This window comes from Phaethon aethereus, assembly GCF_964289735.1.
Source record: "Phaethon aethereus genome assembly, chromosome: 19".
NCBI classification, from domain to species: domain Eukaryota; kingdom Metazoa; phylum Chordata; class Aves; order Phaethontiformes; family Phaethontidae; genus Phaethon; species Phaethon aethereus.
In genome coordinates this window covers 9368878-9385081 of record NC_138595.1, presented here as the reverse complement: position 1 = coordinate 9385081, position 16204 = coordinate 9368878, and the positions used below count along the sequence as shown (strand labels likewise).

The 16204-nt window shown below is 52.6% G+C and overlaps 1 protein-coding gene across 1 annotated transcript in view; it reads right to left on the bottom strand.

The window, feature by feature from the left end:
- Positions 1-410: 410 nt before the first annotated feature.
- The window catches only part of GTF2IRD1 (GTF2I repeat domain containing 1), a gene marked incomplete at its 5' end in the record, with an annotated part of 45209 nt that continues 29415 nt past the window's right edge, over positions 411-16204 (bottom strand). The window contains 9 exons of the mRNA XM_082008514.1: positions 411-666; positions 1453-1589; positions 2491-2528; positions 3027-3219; positions 5156-5233; positions 8552-8599; positions 14123-14151; positions 14871-15054; positions 16060-16143. Of these exons, the coding sequence (XP_081864640.1) occupies positions 592-666; positions 1453-1589; positions 2491-2528; positions 3027-3219; positions 5156-5233; positions 8552-8599; positions 14123-14151; positions 14871-15054; positions 16060-16143 (866 nt within the window). The 3' untranslated portion in view covers positions 411-591. The remainder of the gene's footprint in view (positions 667-1452; positions 1590-2490; positions 2529-3026; positions 3220-5155; positions 5234-8551; positions 8600-14122; positions 14152-14870; positions 15055-16059; positions 16144-16204) is intronic.

Below are 16204 nucleotides of genomic sequence, written 5' to 3'. Positions count from 1 at the left end.
GGGCAGCAGGAGGCCAGACACCAGAGGGATTGGGGGGGATCTCGCTCCTTGGGAGGCATGAAACCCCCTTCCCGCTTCATCCAAACCCACGTCAGCTCCGGAGCAACGAGGATTTGCGGGCGCAGGTCTCTGATACTCATAAGGGCTGGTTCCCTCGTCTGTCACCACTGCGGTTTGGTACCACTCCTCCGGCAGCTCTGCAGGTAAATTTTTACGCCTTTGATCTAAATTGAAGACATCATTGGCAAATGAAGCATTAAAACGTGTCCAACCTCTTGGTTTCACGCACTGGTGACACTAAGGATTTTATTGAGCAGCTGAAGCGTGACAAGGTCTGTCCAGGAGTGCCCTCCTGCACTTACTCGTACCTATAAATGCTATTTATCAATAATCTACGTAATAAAATAAGTACTTTTAAGAGCAAGGCAACACTTTTTATTTTTATTTAAAAAGGCCTTGATGGCAGGAATATAGTGTAAAAATCATTGGAAAAACTAAAAGGCATTGATACATATTGGAATATACACTTTTTACATAAATTACATTTATTTATTTATTCTTTCATTTGAGGTTCTTATTCGGTATTGAGGTCTAATAGTTAAGAGGTCCTGGGATCTGGACGTTTAGACCACCATAGTCTAACATGTACATGTTCATGGGCCATTGCTGAAAGAGAGGGAGAGAAAAGGCAAAAGTTTCTTGTTAGGACACAACACAAAACCATGCATACATCAAGTCTCTGACACGTTCCGACACGGGCTGTTGCTCCCACTTTCCAAATAAGAGAAAAGAACCAACCCCAAACCAAAATACCACCAGCAAACCTGACAAAAACAACCTTCAAAGTTTATATTTCTCTTGTGCCTTATTTTTTAATTTATTATTTCTTAAAAGCATTTGGTATCATCCACAACCGAAGCCAAGCCCTGAGGGAGAGCAGCTGGATGCATCTCCCCGATTTCATTTCCTATTTTTGCAGTTTCGCGGCACGCCGGAGCTCTGCATCGCTCCCGGGACGGAGCTGGAGCAGCGCGCCCGGCGCAGCTCGGACCACGGGGGAACCGCCAAGAGGTGCCCCGGGGCCGAGGCGACACCACCAGTGCCGGCGTTTCAACCCGGTGGGGTCGGGGGGTTTGCTCGAGCCTGTCTCATGCGCAGCTCCCGCTAACGCGGAGCATCCCCCCGAGGCACTTGGGAGGATTGATGCGGGAGAGCCCCGAGGGGCAGCGCGTGCTTTGCTTCGCTGATATCCCCCAGACAAAGCCGGCAGGACAAGGGAGCCCCAAAGGTGCGTCCCCTCCTTCGCCAAACCCACTTGTGCCATTTTACGTCACCCTTTATAGTGTTTGTCAGGCAGAGGGAGGTGGTGACGGGTCGAGGAGAGCAGAGAGCAGCATCCTGAAGCAGAAAGATAGGTAGGCAGCAACCCCCCTAATATTTGGAAGGCTTTACCACAAGTGAGATCTGATTTGTTGATGATGTAGACTCCATATTGGAAGAGGAGGAAGAGGAAGATGAGGAAGAAGAGGATATCGAGTTCCCTTCAGAGATCCTCTTCCGCTTCCGTTTGGGAACGCTGGTGTCTTTCTCTGCAGGGAGAGGGAAGGCATGAGGTGTCCGAGCCCTGCGAGCACAGTGGGTGGGCGAGCAGCCCCTGAACGCGGGGACCCATCGTGCCTCCCGCTGAGCATCACCATCGGTGCCACAGGCTTGGCCTCCACGACCTGGCATGGAGCTGCCAACTTTCTTCAGGCACCGGTGAAGAAAATTCCCAAAATAAGCAAATCCCAAACTCCAGCACTTACAGATCCTGATATCTTACAGACTTGTGTCCGTGCTGGATGCTTTGGGGCCACGAAGGTGCCAGCTGTGATGACGATATGCCCACATATATCTGCATATATAAAATTTCTTCTGCATCTCTTTTTACATCAGGTTACAGGCAGGCTCTCGCTTGCCAGATCTCCCTTCTCTACCTAGCCACCTCTTTTCATAAAACTAATAGGTTCCTAATTATCTCTGGGGCTGCTAATTCTGACACATTTGATTAAAACTGGCTGAGAGTTATTGGGGAGGATGGAACAGAGAAAGAAACGCATTCCCAGTGATCACAGAAACCTTGTTTCCTTAGAAGCTCAATTGCTAAATGATGGCTCAAATTAAGGTCTTTAACCAGTGAATAAATTGCTCATGGTGAGTAAATTGCTAATAGGAAAGGGATAATCAAATCCTCCAGAACATGCTGAAAGTTTGAGTCTAACAGCCCAGTCTCTCCCCAGCCCACAGAAGTGCAATCATCTAAGAAGATGGTTTGCTCCTGAACAGATGCTGAGCCTGACTTTTCTTTTTCCAGGTAGGATCTTCTCCCCAGCCTCCCCTGGGGACGCGGGAGGCTCGAATGCCTCCCCATGATGCCCATCCGTTTTGCCTCTATATTCTTTCTGCCACACAGCAGGGAAAGCCACGGTTATTTCTTAGCCCTCCGCTTACCTGTTTGTTTGGCCTCAGTGCAGATTTCGGCAAACGGCCTGTGTAAGAGACAAGGGGGTGAGAGCCGGCGGGCGCCGTCGTTTCTCCCCTGCGTGCCTGCTTGTGCTGGGACACAGCCCAGACCCCGATCCCGAGCTGCCTCCTCCGACACCCCCCTGCGCAGAGATGGGACACGGAGCCTCCCCACCGCTCCCCAGAGGAAAGCAACCCAAAATAACTCAGCTTGGTTTCTGAGCCATCCTGTTATCTGCCCCCATGCCTGCGCCTTCCCAGCATCATCATCTCAAACTGCTCAAGAGGGGATAAACCATTCCCGCTAATTCTTTGCCCACCCATGGCCGAGCATGTCCCTGTGGCACAGGAGAGTGGAAGCTGGGGACAGAGCAGGTCCTCCATGGGTACGTGGTGGCGTGGCCCCGCTCCGGTGGCCCTGCTCCGTTGGCCCCGCGGTGACTTACTGCACTTGTGGCTGGAGAAGCAAGGGCAACGCTTAACGAACAGAAACCTTCCCTGGTGGCAGAGCTGGGGGAACTTACTGGAGCTGGTTTATAACCACCATCCGGATGCTCTCCCGTGCCTTCAGGATCTTCTCCAGCCGATGGATATCGTAGGTATTGGGGTTTCTGAAAGGGATATCATCTGGCAACCCAGTAACCTCCACGGCGTCAGGACTGTCCCTGATGAGTTTATAGGGCACCATGACGGGCCGGTTCAAGCCCAGAGCCTCTCCTGTAACAGCAGAGCAGAGGACAACACACTGGCTTTACCCCACAGGGCTCCAGATCCAATGAACCGAAGGACCAAGAGCCCAGGGAGGACTTTGGGCAGCCACGGCTGCCGTGATGCCCGACCTTTGCTGCAGCCACGTCCCGCCCAGCTGTTCCATGTCTGCCTGCCCAATTTATTGCCTGCTCTGTTAGTCTCCATTTAGGAGACTGTAAAAACAGTTGTACAGTTTTACAGCACCAGCACTTGCACACCCACCTCTGCTCTGTGCAAAGCACGCCCATCGCCACGCTTGCGCCTGCCCGTGGCTGGGCCAGCAGCAGCAGCGTGGGAGATAGCCCAGGAGAGAAGGCAAATAGGAGAAATTTGCTCATCTCCTCTTGCCTCTGGCTGTCAGCAGGTTTGGGGGTCACTGGGGTGGAGATCACATCCATCACTCATCATCACATCACATTTCTCCTGCCCATTCTTTGAATCACTTTATCCCTTTGGCCTCCACAATATCCTATGGCAGTGAAATAGCACAATTTAATTCCTTGCTGCATTATAAGTACTTCGTTCTGCACGATTTAAACGCACTGCCCATCTCTCTGGGTACCCTTTAGTTCCTGCACAGTGGGGAGCAGTGAACATCCCCCCTCCATGCACTGGTCCTGACTGCAAGAGCCTCGTGTCTCTGCAAGCCCCAAACCTGGAGGTGTGCACTGCCCCGCAGCCGCATCGCTGGCTCTCTGCAGCGGGTTCGTCCCTGCAGCCCACCCGGCATCTCGTGCTCCGTAAACCGTGCCAGGACCATGGAAATGCAGGGACCTGCTGTGGGCTCAGCCCCAACATGAGGCGAGTGCTGGGGATGCTCAGAGCATGGGCACCAGCCTCCCCGGGGAGCTGTGCCCGTATGCTGGCACCTTCGACGAGGCACATCCGCCCCCAAAGCGGCACACAGCCTGTGTGGGTGCTGTCGCTGCTGCGAGCAGCGCCCCAAAATAAACAGGGTTTGCAGGAAGGGTGAGCAACCTTGATGAGGAGACACTTGAGAAAGGAGAGGAATGACGTTCCCCACCGCTTTACTATCCTTTCAGCTATTTTCCTTCTCTTTCCGGCAATGATTCTGGGGAGGCGAGACACCGCACCAAATGGTGGGTGCCACCAAGCCGCTGTGGCCCGGCCGCGCAGCCCTGGGGACTCACAGGTTGAGAAATAACTGCCCAGCACTTATGCAAGCTGTGCCCCAGTGCCTGCAAGGGGACAGCCATGAGCAGCAGCAGCCCGTACCCACCAGGCTGAGACGGTGACACCACTCGGGGCCGTGCGTCCTGTGGCTGGCTCCTACGCTCCCTCCACCCGGCTCTTCCTACTGCGCCTTCTCCCAGCGGCGGGTGGAAGGTCGGGTTTGCTAGGCAGCACAGGGAGCCTGCAAACAGCGTTTTCAGACCTTCTTCAGTCTCCTGACCTCCTTTTCCGCCGCAGCTCCAGCGAGCTCTTCCCCAGCCGTGCCTCACGTTGGGCTGCGGCTCCAGCCTTGCTCCCAGCCCAGCAGGCAGAGCAGGCAGGGGCTGCCTGCCAGCAGGCTGGCGCAGGGCAGGCACGCTCAGCACACGCACCGTGGCTCACGCCAGCTCAGGACACGTTAAAAACACATCAAAGGCTGAAGCCAGACTGAACAAATCCTGCTCCTCGACTGTGTTTTTTTCCCATCCTCCCTCCCCTCACCAAGGAGGAGCTGTCAGCAAGAAGGTCACAGTCCCACCTGCCGGGAGCGAGACAGCGGAACGTCCCCGGGGACAGGCTGTAACGTGAAGCAGTGGGACGAAACCTGTGCTGCAGCAGGCTGCCGCGCGCTCGGCCTATAAATAGAGGCCTTCAGTCGAATTAATTTTAACTACGGCTGCCGTCAGCAAAAACAAACCGGCCTGGCAACGCGTGCAGAGGGGAGACTCACCGTATTTTTCATTGAAAAGCTCTTTCACTTGCTCTCGGAGAATCACCTTCTCTCCGAGCCTGTTGGCATCGTCCTCATCTGCAAAGCAAAAATGGACAGGGAATAAAATACCCCGTTTCTTTCCGAGCCCCTGGAAAACCCATCCCACTCTCACAAGGCACAACCGTGTCTCTGTCCCTCTGCGCCAGCGCGGCGTGGGGACACCTCGGAGGCGGCCGCTCTGCGCCTGCACCTTGCGTCGCCTTTTAGAGCCGTGCAAAGTAGCTATAAAATGCTGCCAAATCTGCATCTGCCAGGCGCTGCCACGGCTCAGAGCGTTTTACATCCGCTTTGCGGTGCTGTAAATGACTGCAAAATATGCAAAGCAATGGAGACTCAGGCCCTCAGTGCCACGAATGCTCCCACAAGTGATATCAAGGAATGAGATAGCACTTTTATAGCTGGGCTCCTAAGTACAGTATTGTTTTATAATATGCCATATAATCAGCTTGGCTTTACTAGCTTTTTTAATTATCCTCATCGTGCCGAACAGTTTCTCCTCCGTTCTCTCACTTCCAACGACGTGCCTGTGTCAGTAGGTTTTTCCCCCAGCTATTCAGCATCCTGGGGGGCTCCAGGAAAAACACCTGGGGTCACTACCAGCCCCCTCTGATGCTTTGTCACCCCGCAGGTACAGAGCAGCAGCTGAATGAACCTTAACAGCCTCTCGCCAGGGTCACCCCTCCAGCCCTGCGCAGCGCCGGCGCGGTGAGCTCTCCTCCCGCAGAGGCGGCATCGCCGCCGTGAGCCTCACCGCACCCAAAGCAGGCGTTTTCACCCAGGCCGGCACGCCGCGGGGTGGAAATCCAGCATGGTTATTTACAGCATCAAGGTGAGCCCTGCAAACCTGGGCAGGAGGGACCCGAGCATCCTCTGCCCCGGGTCTGCAGCTATTTCATTTCATTTTGAGCAATCACATGATTTTGATTTTGGTTTTAAGCAAACACACGGCTTGCAATTTCGTTTTAAATGCAAGCTGGAAGCCTGACGCAAGTCCATGCCTCGCTGCACGGAGCCCTGAGCCCAGCGCTCGGCACCCCCAACAGAAATCACACGCCTTGGCCACCCTGCTGCGGAGGGTCCTGGGGAGAAGCTGGCACCCTTAAATCACTCCACTCTGCTACTGCAGGGTATGGCCTCAAAAACCTCTTCTCCACCTGGAAAACAATAGTTTTGACTGGATATAACTAGGGAAAAAAAAAAAGGGAGAAATTTCTGCGAAGGAACCTCAGGGCCAAGTTGTGCTTCAAATCCAGAAATGGCAATAAAGCAGCTTGAAAGGGATGGAGCAAAAAATAAATAAAATAGAAGAAAATCAAATAAATGTCTCCAAGGAGCTCTGATTTCAAGAACCAAGACCTTGCCTTGCGGTGCCACTCCCGATGCCCCCCCCAGGCCAGGGGGGGGCAAACCCTGCAGGCTCCCTCTGTGACTTCCTTGTCATTGATGCTCAGTTTCTGGGCTGTGTAGACACACCCGCACGGATGTGTAGATGGTAGCAGACAAAGAAACACCAAAATTAAGTGTTCTCACTTGTTTAATTCTCTGGGACTGAAAAACGCAGCAGCTCTTTCCTTTCCGCTCATGCCCCGAGCGACCTGAGTGCAAGAAACAAGATCCCGAGGGGGGGTTCCGCCTTGCGGTGGGCAGGACACCCAAATTCTCATCCAAGGACACGAATGCCATGAAAAACCTGGAACTGAGCATGCATAACAGAGAAGCCAGAGAGGAGGCTCCGGCTGGCAGCACCGCTTCGCGGGGACCTGCCCCTCCGTCCCCAGGCGGCTCCGGGCAAGAGGGATCTCCATCTACCTTTGAATTTAGACGTTTGGGTTTGGGAAATAATCGACCCAAGGAAGCCGCCGGCACCCCTGGAATGTGCCGAGTCCTTCCCATAAAGCAGGTTTATGCATGCTGCTGCCTTCAGCTCTGTGCTATCAATTTTATATTTTCTTTAGTTACAAAAAGTAGCCAGTGGATTAACTTTTTTTTCCCAATCCTGCTTGCCTGAAGAGCCCCGCTCTCCCCACAGGCACTTGCGTACAACGGGTCATATTTTTAAAGCACCATTTGCTCCTTTCCAATAGGACTTGTCAGAGCTCGACGTTTCTTTTAGAAATGCCAAGTTGTATTTAATAGTTATTAAAAACGGGATTTAGGCGTTTGCTGTTGGACAAGAGGATCCAAAACAGCGCCTATTCTTCTAGTGACTTCAAAAAACCGCAACAAAACCAAAGCCAGGGTATCCCACAGATAAATAATGGTTCTGTCGGGATTTGCGATGCCACGTGCAGAGCCCAGATCTCAGCGGCGCCGCCACGGCACGGCCGGGCAGGGTACCCGGCGGAGCCTTCCTCCTCCCCGTGCCGCCGCCAGCATCCCGGGGTGCTGCTCCAGGCGCCGCGCGTCCTCCCCCCGGCCGCCGCGCTCAGAGTAACAACCTCCCGTGACCCAAACGCCCGGCGCGAAGCCCATTTCATCAGGGAAACGGCCACTGCCCAACACATCCCACCGGGAAAGCGGCTCACGTCCCTCCTTCAGGCCATCCCAGTCGTGTCAAAGAAACACTCCGCTGGGGAAGGCTGCTTGCAGCGGTCAGGATCTGGCCCTCAATCTTAAGAGGATAAATACCCGCCTCTTCGCCCCTTCCAGCTTCAATGGCTGCAATTCAGTGACACCGCTGTGTAAATGCGGAATAAACGCGCTGACTTTTTACTGAGGCTGTTCCACAGTAAGTCAGGTTTAAGCACAGTTTGAATTAGCTCAACATACGCATGTTTTCAAAGCAGGAGCAGGCAATTAGCGTCTAGACACGGGGCCGGAGTCCCAGCTGATGGGACTAAGGCTGGATCTGCTGGACTTACGCTGTGCCCTGCTGCAGAGACAGGCAGGCGAGCTCTTCGTTACTCCTGTAAATTAGTATATATGTTAAATCCGCAGAGCCTACACCACTGCACACCAGCTCTGGCCCCGAGTATGTGTTAAAGCAAAGCAAAAAACTCCAACCCAAATCTGTGCAAGAGCTCCTTGTGAATGGCAAGTGGATTTTTTAACAAATTAATTGCTTGGACGCATGGATGAGCTGAGGATAATGTGGCCGGTCGGTTTGTCTGGAGCAGAACCGATGCCCAGGGATTGCCACAACAGCATTTAGAAATGCAGAGAGGATTAATAACAACAATAAAATACTGTTAAACACATCCTGCATCATTCAGTTCTTGGTATCACAGGGAAATAGAGCAGAGAGGAAAAAAAATACCTGAAATTTGGGGGTTTAAGACATTTTCATTCTTATATTAAAACGCAAGTGCATTTCTTGTCTGCTACCATCTACGATGCATCAACTGAGCTACGTACCATTCAAGGCAGCGTAGGCTTTTTCCAATGATGTTATCCGTCTAGGGGCTACAGCGCAAGTTAAAAGAAGACAAAAAAAAAAAGAGAGAGAGAGAAAGAAAAAGAGAGCCATGAGTGCTGCAGCTTGGTTTCTTGGTCACAAACAAAAGCAAAACCCAGGATGACACCGTGCCTAGCAGCTTAAAATTCCTCCGGTCCCAAGGCCCCTTGGCACAGAGATGCTTTCAGTAGCTAAATAACCACCCAGTGAGCTGGGTGGGCAGGCTGGGCTCTCCACCGCGCACCAGGGACCTGTTTTGGGATGTGCTTGAGCCCGCGAGCATCCCCCGAGCTACGCTGCACTCCTGAGCATCTTGAGGACCAGATGTGCCCAGGGACGCGCGGCCGAATTGCAGCATTTATGGCATGTGCCAAAGCAGCAGCGGTTGTGCTGCGCGGCTGCACCAGAGAAGGAAAAAAAATCTGAGGTTAAAGCAGATGAAAAGCAAACAGGGAAACTGTGTCAGTTCTGCAGCGACGGCGGGGGAATGGGAGAAAAAGGGATCCCTAAGGAGAGGCTGGCGCTCACCACTGACTCTGAAGTGATGAGCAATATCAAAAAGGAATGAATTTCCTGGGGAAAAGCAGCAGCGACGGGGCTAGGGCCAGGAACTGCATGATGGGCTAAAGGAGGAATGAAGTGGCTCACGACACTGAAGCCAGCAGCTTGGGGAGAGCCGGCGGCGGGGACGGGGGCTGCAGGTCCCGGCACTAGAGAGGCTCTTGCTGCCGAATTGCAGCATTTGGGCACCAGCAAACTGGAGGGGATGGGGGGAGAGAGCAGGGGTGCGTGTCTGAATTTGCTGAGCAGAGATAGAGCAATCTGAAGTAGCTCAAAATATGCATCAAACGTTTCAAGCAGGCTCAGGAAAGCGGGAGACAGCACACGGGAGACAAGAGCTCTGCCGCTGCCCCCGGCCCGACCGCCTGCGCGGGGAGAGCGCTTCGGTTCAGCGGCACCAAAGGAGCCGAAATTGTGGGTTTTGGCCAGGGCAGCCGCAGGCGCCGCGTCAGTGCAGACCACGCTGAGCCGGGGCGCTGAGCCGGACCCTGCACCGCCTGGGCTGCAGGCAGGCACAAATCCTGCCCTAAGCGGCTGGTGGCTGCAGCACGGCCGCTCGCTGCCACGCAGCAGGACCCAGCCGGAAAATAACGGATGCTGCCCGTCTCCTGGTCCCCGGAATCGCTGGGTGACACCCTGCCTGCGTGGACACCCTGTGGGCAGCACCCACCCTGCAAAATGTTTAGGCAAATACACAATGCAAAGGGGAAGAGATGCAGATGGGCCACGCCGGCGCTGGGAAAGCCAAGCTAGAGTCCGAGCCAAGAGGGAACGAGGTTCTGGCATAGCCTCTCTCAAGGAGGAATGCAGGCAGAGGCATGGGCAGGAGCGCAGGCAGACTGCAGGCAGGCAGGAGCGCGGGCAGGCAGCGAGGAAGGGAAGCATACAGCAGCACCTTTTCAATACGAATCAGAAACCGTTTCGGAAGGGCAGCACAGCATTTCATCTGGTTGGCAGCAACTCAAAGGCATTTGCAGCGTTTGAGGTGAAGATTTCAAGGTGCCGTTAGGAAATCATGTTGATTAAGAAAGATAATTAAAATTCATTGTCCCGGTAACCCACACGTGCTGCTCAGCCTTAACCATGGGAGGCATCCCACCAGGCTCACGGCCGCTGCGCCGCGTGGTACGGAGAGCACCCCTAAGTGCCGGACCACAGTGGGATGGAGCGGCACCCATCTCGCCGTGCAATGAGCACCCTGAAAAAAGGGGCTTTTGGGGTCTCAGAAGGACATGGCAGGATATGAGGCTGGCGGGGAGCGGGAGGGAGGCAAGAGCAAAGCAAGCACAAGGGCTGGGATGAGCTGGGTGATGGCTCTGCCTTCCCGCCGGCATGAGGGTGCCACACATGCAGGGAAAGGGAAAAGGAGACAAAAAATAGGCAAAGAAAAAGGTGATTGGAATCGCGGAGGTGCTTATGAACAGCCCTTGAAGCTCCATAGCTATTCACACTACCCGCTTGAATTTTCACCTTCAGACTAGAAACACTAACCAGCTGAACACTAGAACATAATTCGCCCGGCTAACGGGAAGGCAGATCAGAAGGAAAAATAACCCGGCTGCTCCCGCGAGGGTTAAACGTTGGGGCTGGGGGGTGAAGGGAGAGGGGCACGGACCTCGAAAAGCAACCTGTGATGGAGCGAGATGCGCTCTGCTCCCGTCATCACCCCATCAAGCGCTTTCCTCTTTTCTGTTTTTCTTGCTAGGAGTTTGCAACGCGAGGCACATCTCATCAAAGTCTTGTGGAGGATTGTGCTCTCGTGATTAAAAAAAAAATATATATATATAAAAAGGATGCCTGGATGTGTGGTTTTTTTAATTAAAGAACACTGGCTGCCCTACTTTATTAATTGGAGTATGGGAAATAATCTATCAGGGCGGTAGGGAGTTTGGGGAATAGGACAGATGGAGCTGGTGTACATTTTCAATCAAAGCACATAAAAATTAACATACAGAAAGATTTTGTGTGTGTGTGTGCTAGATTACTTCTGCTTGATATTTCTTTTTTTTCCAAAGGCTCGAATTAAGCCTGTTTTATATCTCTGTGCCTCAGGAAAAGAAGAAAAGAAAGGATAAGTGCTGTGTTTATAGAGCTGGAGCTTCACCCCTGCTCTCCCACTTCTGTTTTAATGCTGAGAGATTGTTCTGCTTTGAAAAAGAGGTTTTGAAGGTCTTTTTCGCAGAGCAGATACCAGCAGTGGGGGGAAAAAAAAAGAAAAGGAAATCAAAAGAAAAGTCTCAGGACGCCAGGAGGGCTATGCTCCCGGGTTAAAGCCCCGGGGAGCCACGCAGGTAAAGTGCTGGCAGAGGCACCGGTGACCTTGGGGCCATCGTCCCACCCTCGAAAGGCTGCAAATCCGCACTGCAGAAGGGGGTGGCAGCCCCTGACCTCCTCCAGGCACTGGGAAGCACCACCAGCTTTATTTTTCCCAAACCCAGCCTCCTTCCTCCCCAAAAAACACCTTCTGAAACAGCATCCCTGCAGGCACACGCCCCCCCGCCGCCTCTGCGCCAGCAGCCTCACCCCCAACTGCGACCCATTAGCGGGGAGATACCATCTCGACAGAGAAATTACAGATAATCTTGAGAAAAAGCCCGCTTGGAACTCAGATTGTATGGAAATCCTTTTATCCATTTCTGTCACGCTTAAAAAATGGCTGTCCCCAAAAGAGAGGGATCCGGAGGCTGGACCTCCACAGTCCTGCAGTTATCCGGAATGCTCTTTGCAATGCAGGAGGTGCACAACTGGTTTAAAGCAAATTAAACCCCATAATTTAACCTAAAGGCACCTAAAATCACCCTAAAATAATAACAATAATAAAAAAGCTTATGTTAAATTTCCCTTTTCCCCTTAAAATGTGTATTTTTAATGTAATTTTTGGCCAAAATGATCCACAAAAAATGTAACCTCCCTTATATTTATACAGCCATCTCCTGGGATTTCCAGCTTTTACACACCTTTGCGATGCCAGCCTGCTTGGGAGTAACTATGGCTTTCATTTTAACGTTCCTCTGCGAAATAAAAGTGATTTTCATTGATTTTGTTTTAATGCCAAGCATGCACTCCTGCCGCTGCTCTTCATTTTACATGGCAGAACTTTACTACATAAGAATGAGGTAAAAAGAACACTCTTAAATTTAAATTTTTAATGATCTATGGTTAGTTGGAAATCATTCATTTTGTTAAGGCAGATGAAAAGTGATCAAAGCCAAGGCAGTGGATGTACCACTGTGTTGCCACCATCCACTTTGGTGTAATGGGGTGGAAAAGCAGATGAGAGGTTAATTGCTGTCAATGGGGATTTGGGGGGGGGGGGCAAAATACAAATAGTCTGTTTCTCAAGGAGACATTCCAACAGTAGTCTGACAGCTAGGAAATAATTATAAGTCCTGGAATTATCTCTGAAGATGTAGCAAATATATGAAATAGTCTATAAAAAATTGAGATGTCAAGTATGAAAAACCCCTCACCTGTGACTGATTTTATTTAAAACCCCCGTGGGAGGAGAGGGCGTGAAGCCCCGAGCCCGGCAAGGATGCCGCAACCGCCTTTCGAGCCCGCTTGGGTACCACAATACACAGAATAAAATATGCCTTTGGGTTTGTGCTAGCATGGGCTAGCCTGTGGTGGGAGCATTCAGCTGGAGAAGGAGGAAAAAAAAAATGTTGTGCAGCGAAAAGAAAATCAATTCCCTCTACATCTCTATCTACCAAGCTGCATTTCCAAGCCAGCTGGCAGGTTGAAGTATTTGCCTTCTGATGTGCTCCTTTGTTAATGGTGTGATTTGTGTCAGATCAGCGTCTCTTAACGTAATTATACCGATTACAGCGGAGAAAGGGGAAGACAAGATGTGGTTGGAGGAGCAGATACATCCTCAGCTCACTCTGGCATCATGGCCATGTAATGCTGTGGAAAACCAAAGTTCATGCATGTCACCGGAGGCTCATTTAAGGTCCGGCTGATGCGAGCCAGCACCTTACTGCCCAGGACCAAAAGAAAATAGTCTAAATCCAGGGTCTGTGGAGGTCTCAGGGGATTGCCCCTTCGACTTGGCTGGGCCATAAAAAAGGAATTAGAGGGTCAACGCTCGGACCGTGCCCTGGATTGAATTTCTCAGACAGCTCCCCTTTTGCTAGAGCCCTCTCGGGTGTCTAACACCTTTTTGCTGTTCCCAGTAAGGGCATATAAATGTTTCCCTCTCTGTCATATTTGTCTTCCCTAAATTGTGCCATCCCCATGGAGGCTGGCCAAGGAAGCCATCAATAAAGACGACAACATTTTTTGCACCCATCTGTGCTCTTCCAACAGTTGTAATTACAGACATTTAAAACTGAGACAGGTCTTTACCCGCGTTTCTAACAGCAGCTCTCTTTTCTGGGCAGCGTAGAAGCAAGGACAGAGCCACCGCAGCGATGCACGGGGACGGGCACGGCTCCGGGACGGTGATTATGGAGTGCACCCCAGACACCACATCCTCCCCTCTCCCACATCCCCCCCGGTGTATCCGCATGTGGGACGCCCACAAGCCGGCGAGGGCTTTCCCTGCCGTGCTGCTGCAGCCCGATGCAGACCCTGTGGTTAATCACCCCCTTCCCATGACCCTCCCTCACCACCAAACGTGCCAGCTCACTGCAACACTTAATTTAAGAAAACGCTTATGAAAGTGTGTGCCTTCTTAAACACAGAACGCCGATCCCTGCTCTAGATTAGCTCTTGAAAAATGCCATAATTTCAAGGCAACAGCAGCAGTGCCGATGCGTGATGCTGAGGCCAGCTGTCTCGGTCAGGGAAACTTCAGCAAATGCACCATACACCAATAAAACAAAGTGGGAAGCCCAAGAAAGTGAGGTCAGGGGCAATCCTCCTCCCGCTGATAAAATTATTGCACACCATCCACAGCTTACAACTCTCGGACCACCACTAAATGCTTGGCCAATGCATTTCTTAGGCAAAAAGGCATCATCTCTTACCAGGTTTGGGGATGAGTCCTTGAAAAGGCCTGTAGAAAATAAGGAAAAAAGGACATTTAAAATGAAACGCCACTAGGAAGCCAACATGCCTGGACCGAGCATCCTCCCGTGGCCCACGTTAGGGATCAGCCTGCCCTTCGCACGCTGTGCCACGACTCGTGCGGGACCGACGGGAGCTCTGCTTGGGCAGCATGCATCGCGTCAGTAAGACAACAGGCAGCGTGGCCCAGCGACAGGGTGGTGGAGCCACACTTAAAGCCTGTTTTTCCTGGTTTCACCTTACAGTGATAGGGTGATAAAGTGCCTTTCCCCTCCCGCTTGTGTCCATCGGCTGCAGAGCCCGCAGGACCCCCTCGCGAATGGCCAGTGCCCAGCGCCTCTCTGAGCGCTGCCCTTCACCGGCAATAAACCACGCAACATTTCTCCCATCTCAAGACTCCTAGAAAAGCGGCTGAAATTTCTCTGCCCACACAGCCATCGCACCAAGCACCATTTTCTTCCATCAGCACCTTCTCCACCACCTCCTCAGGCAGCAAACAGGAGGAAAGAGCAAGAGTCTCTATTTTACGGTCCCCTCCTTTCTGTTGAACCGTTACCTGCCAACTTAATAGCTGTCTCGGGGGCTGGAGGCATTTATAGTATTTACAGCCCTGCCTCGATAGGGCTGGCAGAGCTGGGGGTGCATTTAGGTTGGCTCCCTCCTCTCCCCTCCCGCTCGGAAGGGTTACTGATACCTCTGGCCACGTACCTCGTCACGGTGAACTTGATTTTATCGGCGACAGCCAATATCCTCTCCAGGTTCTGCGAGCCAAAGGTGCACGGCTTCCTGAAGGGGATCCCGGGGGGCAGCCCCTCTATTATCACTGACCCCGGATTGCTCTTGATCCGCTTGTATGGCACTTGCACAGGGTATTTAATCCCCAAGGCCTCACCTGGGAGAGAAGCGAGTGGTAAGCAAGCGGTAAGCAAGTGGGATGCCAGGGATGCCTTTTCTACGGCGGCTCTGGCTCCATGCCCGGCCCCGCCAAAGCACAGCGCGGCATGAGCGGGCTTCCTGAGACACCATGTCAAGCGTTACATCGAGGACTGACATTTTCAGGCCGCCTCCACGACGGGAGCGGAGGGCTCCCAAGGCAGCTGCGAGCGCACAGTGGAGCTGGCGGGGACGAGGAGAGGCACCATCCTGTACGACGATGCTCATGCAGTGCAGTGGGAGGGACAGAAAGCCGCTGCTCTTTGCTTTGGGACATTATTTGGACATCACTCCATAGGCATGTTCCCTCTCTGAGGTCTGGCTGCAGGGCCGAGGCTACACATTTACTTGCAAGTAATTGCTCTTGCGAGTACCTGGGAACCCACACAAGTCTTCCCCCTGCCTAGAAAATGGGGAGAACAGCATTTCCCTGCCTTGCTTGATAAAGAACAGAGGCTGGGGCAGGCAGGCCATGGGAGTGCCCTGCAGAGCCTGGGTAGGTGCCCTGGGGACAGGAGGAGTGGCATCTACTTGTCCCCCAACACTCCTGCAAGCGCTCGCTACAGCCTCTCCTTATTCCCTTCCCACCCTCCCGCCACCCCCCGTGCTCCCTCAGCTCTCCAATTTCCAACTAATGAATTTACCATCGTTGTTCTTCACGGAGGAGGGATTAACAGAAAAAACAAAACGTGGCCAGGGAGGGCAGGCAGCGAGAAGGGCTGCGGCACGCTCCCCATCATGGGCTCCCCCGTGCCGCATGGGAGCTGCCTACACAGCAAGCGCCTTGCAGCAAAGAGCACCAGTTCCCAGCCCCACCGTTCCCTCCCTGGCCCCGCCAGGTCAAGGGGGAGGCGAGAGAGAGTTCCTGGCAAGGAGGAATCGGGAGGAGAGGGGAGGGATAGGGAACAAAAAAATTCATGAGGGATTAGGGGGAATAAAACCGACTCCCACCCTGGTTTCTCACCGTATTTCTTATTGAACAGGTCCTGGACTTGTTCCCGCAGCGTGTTAGCGATGTCTATTCTGGAAAGCCTGGCATCATAATTTTCTGTAAAATAAAGAAACAATTATGGACTTCTGCTGGTAAATTAAAAGGCACTCTGTGACTT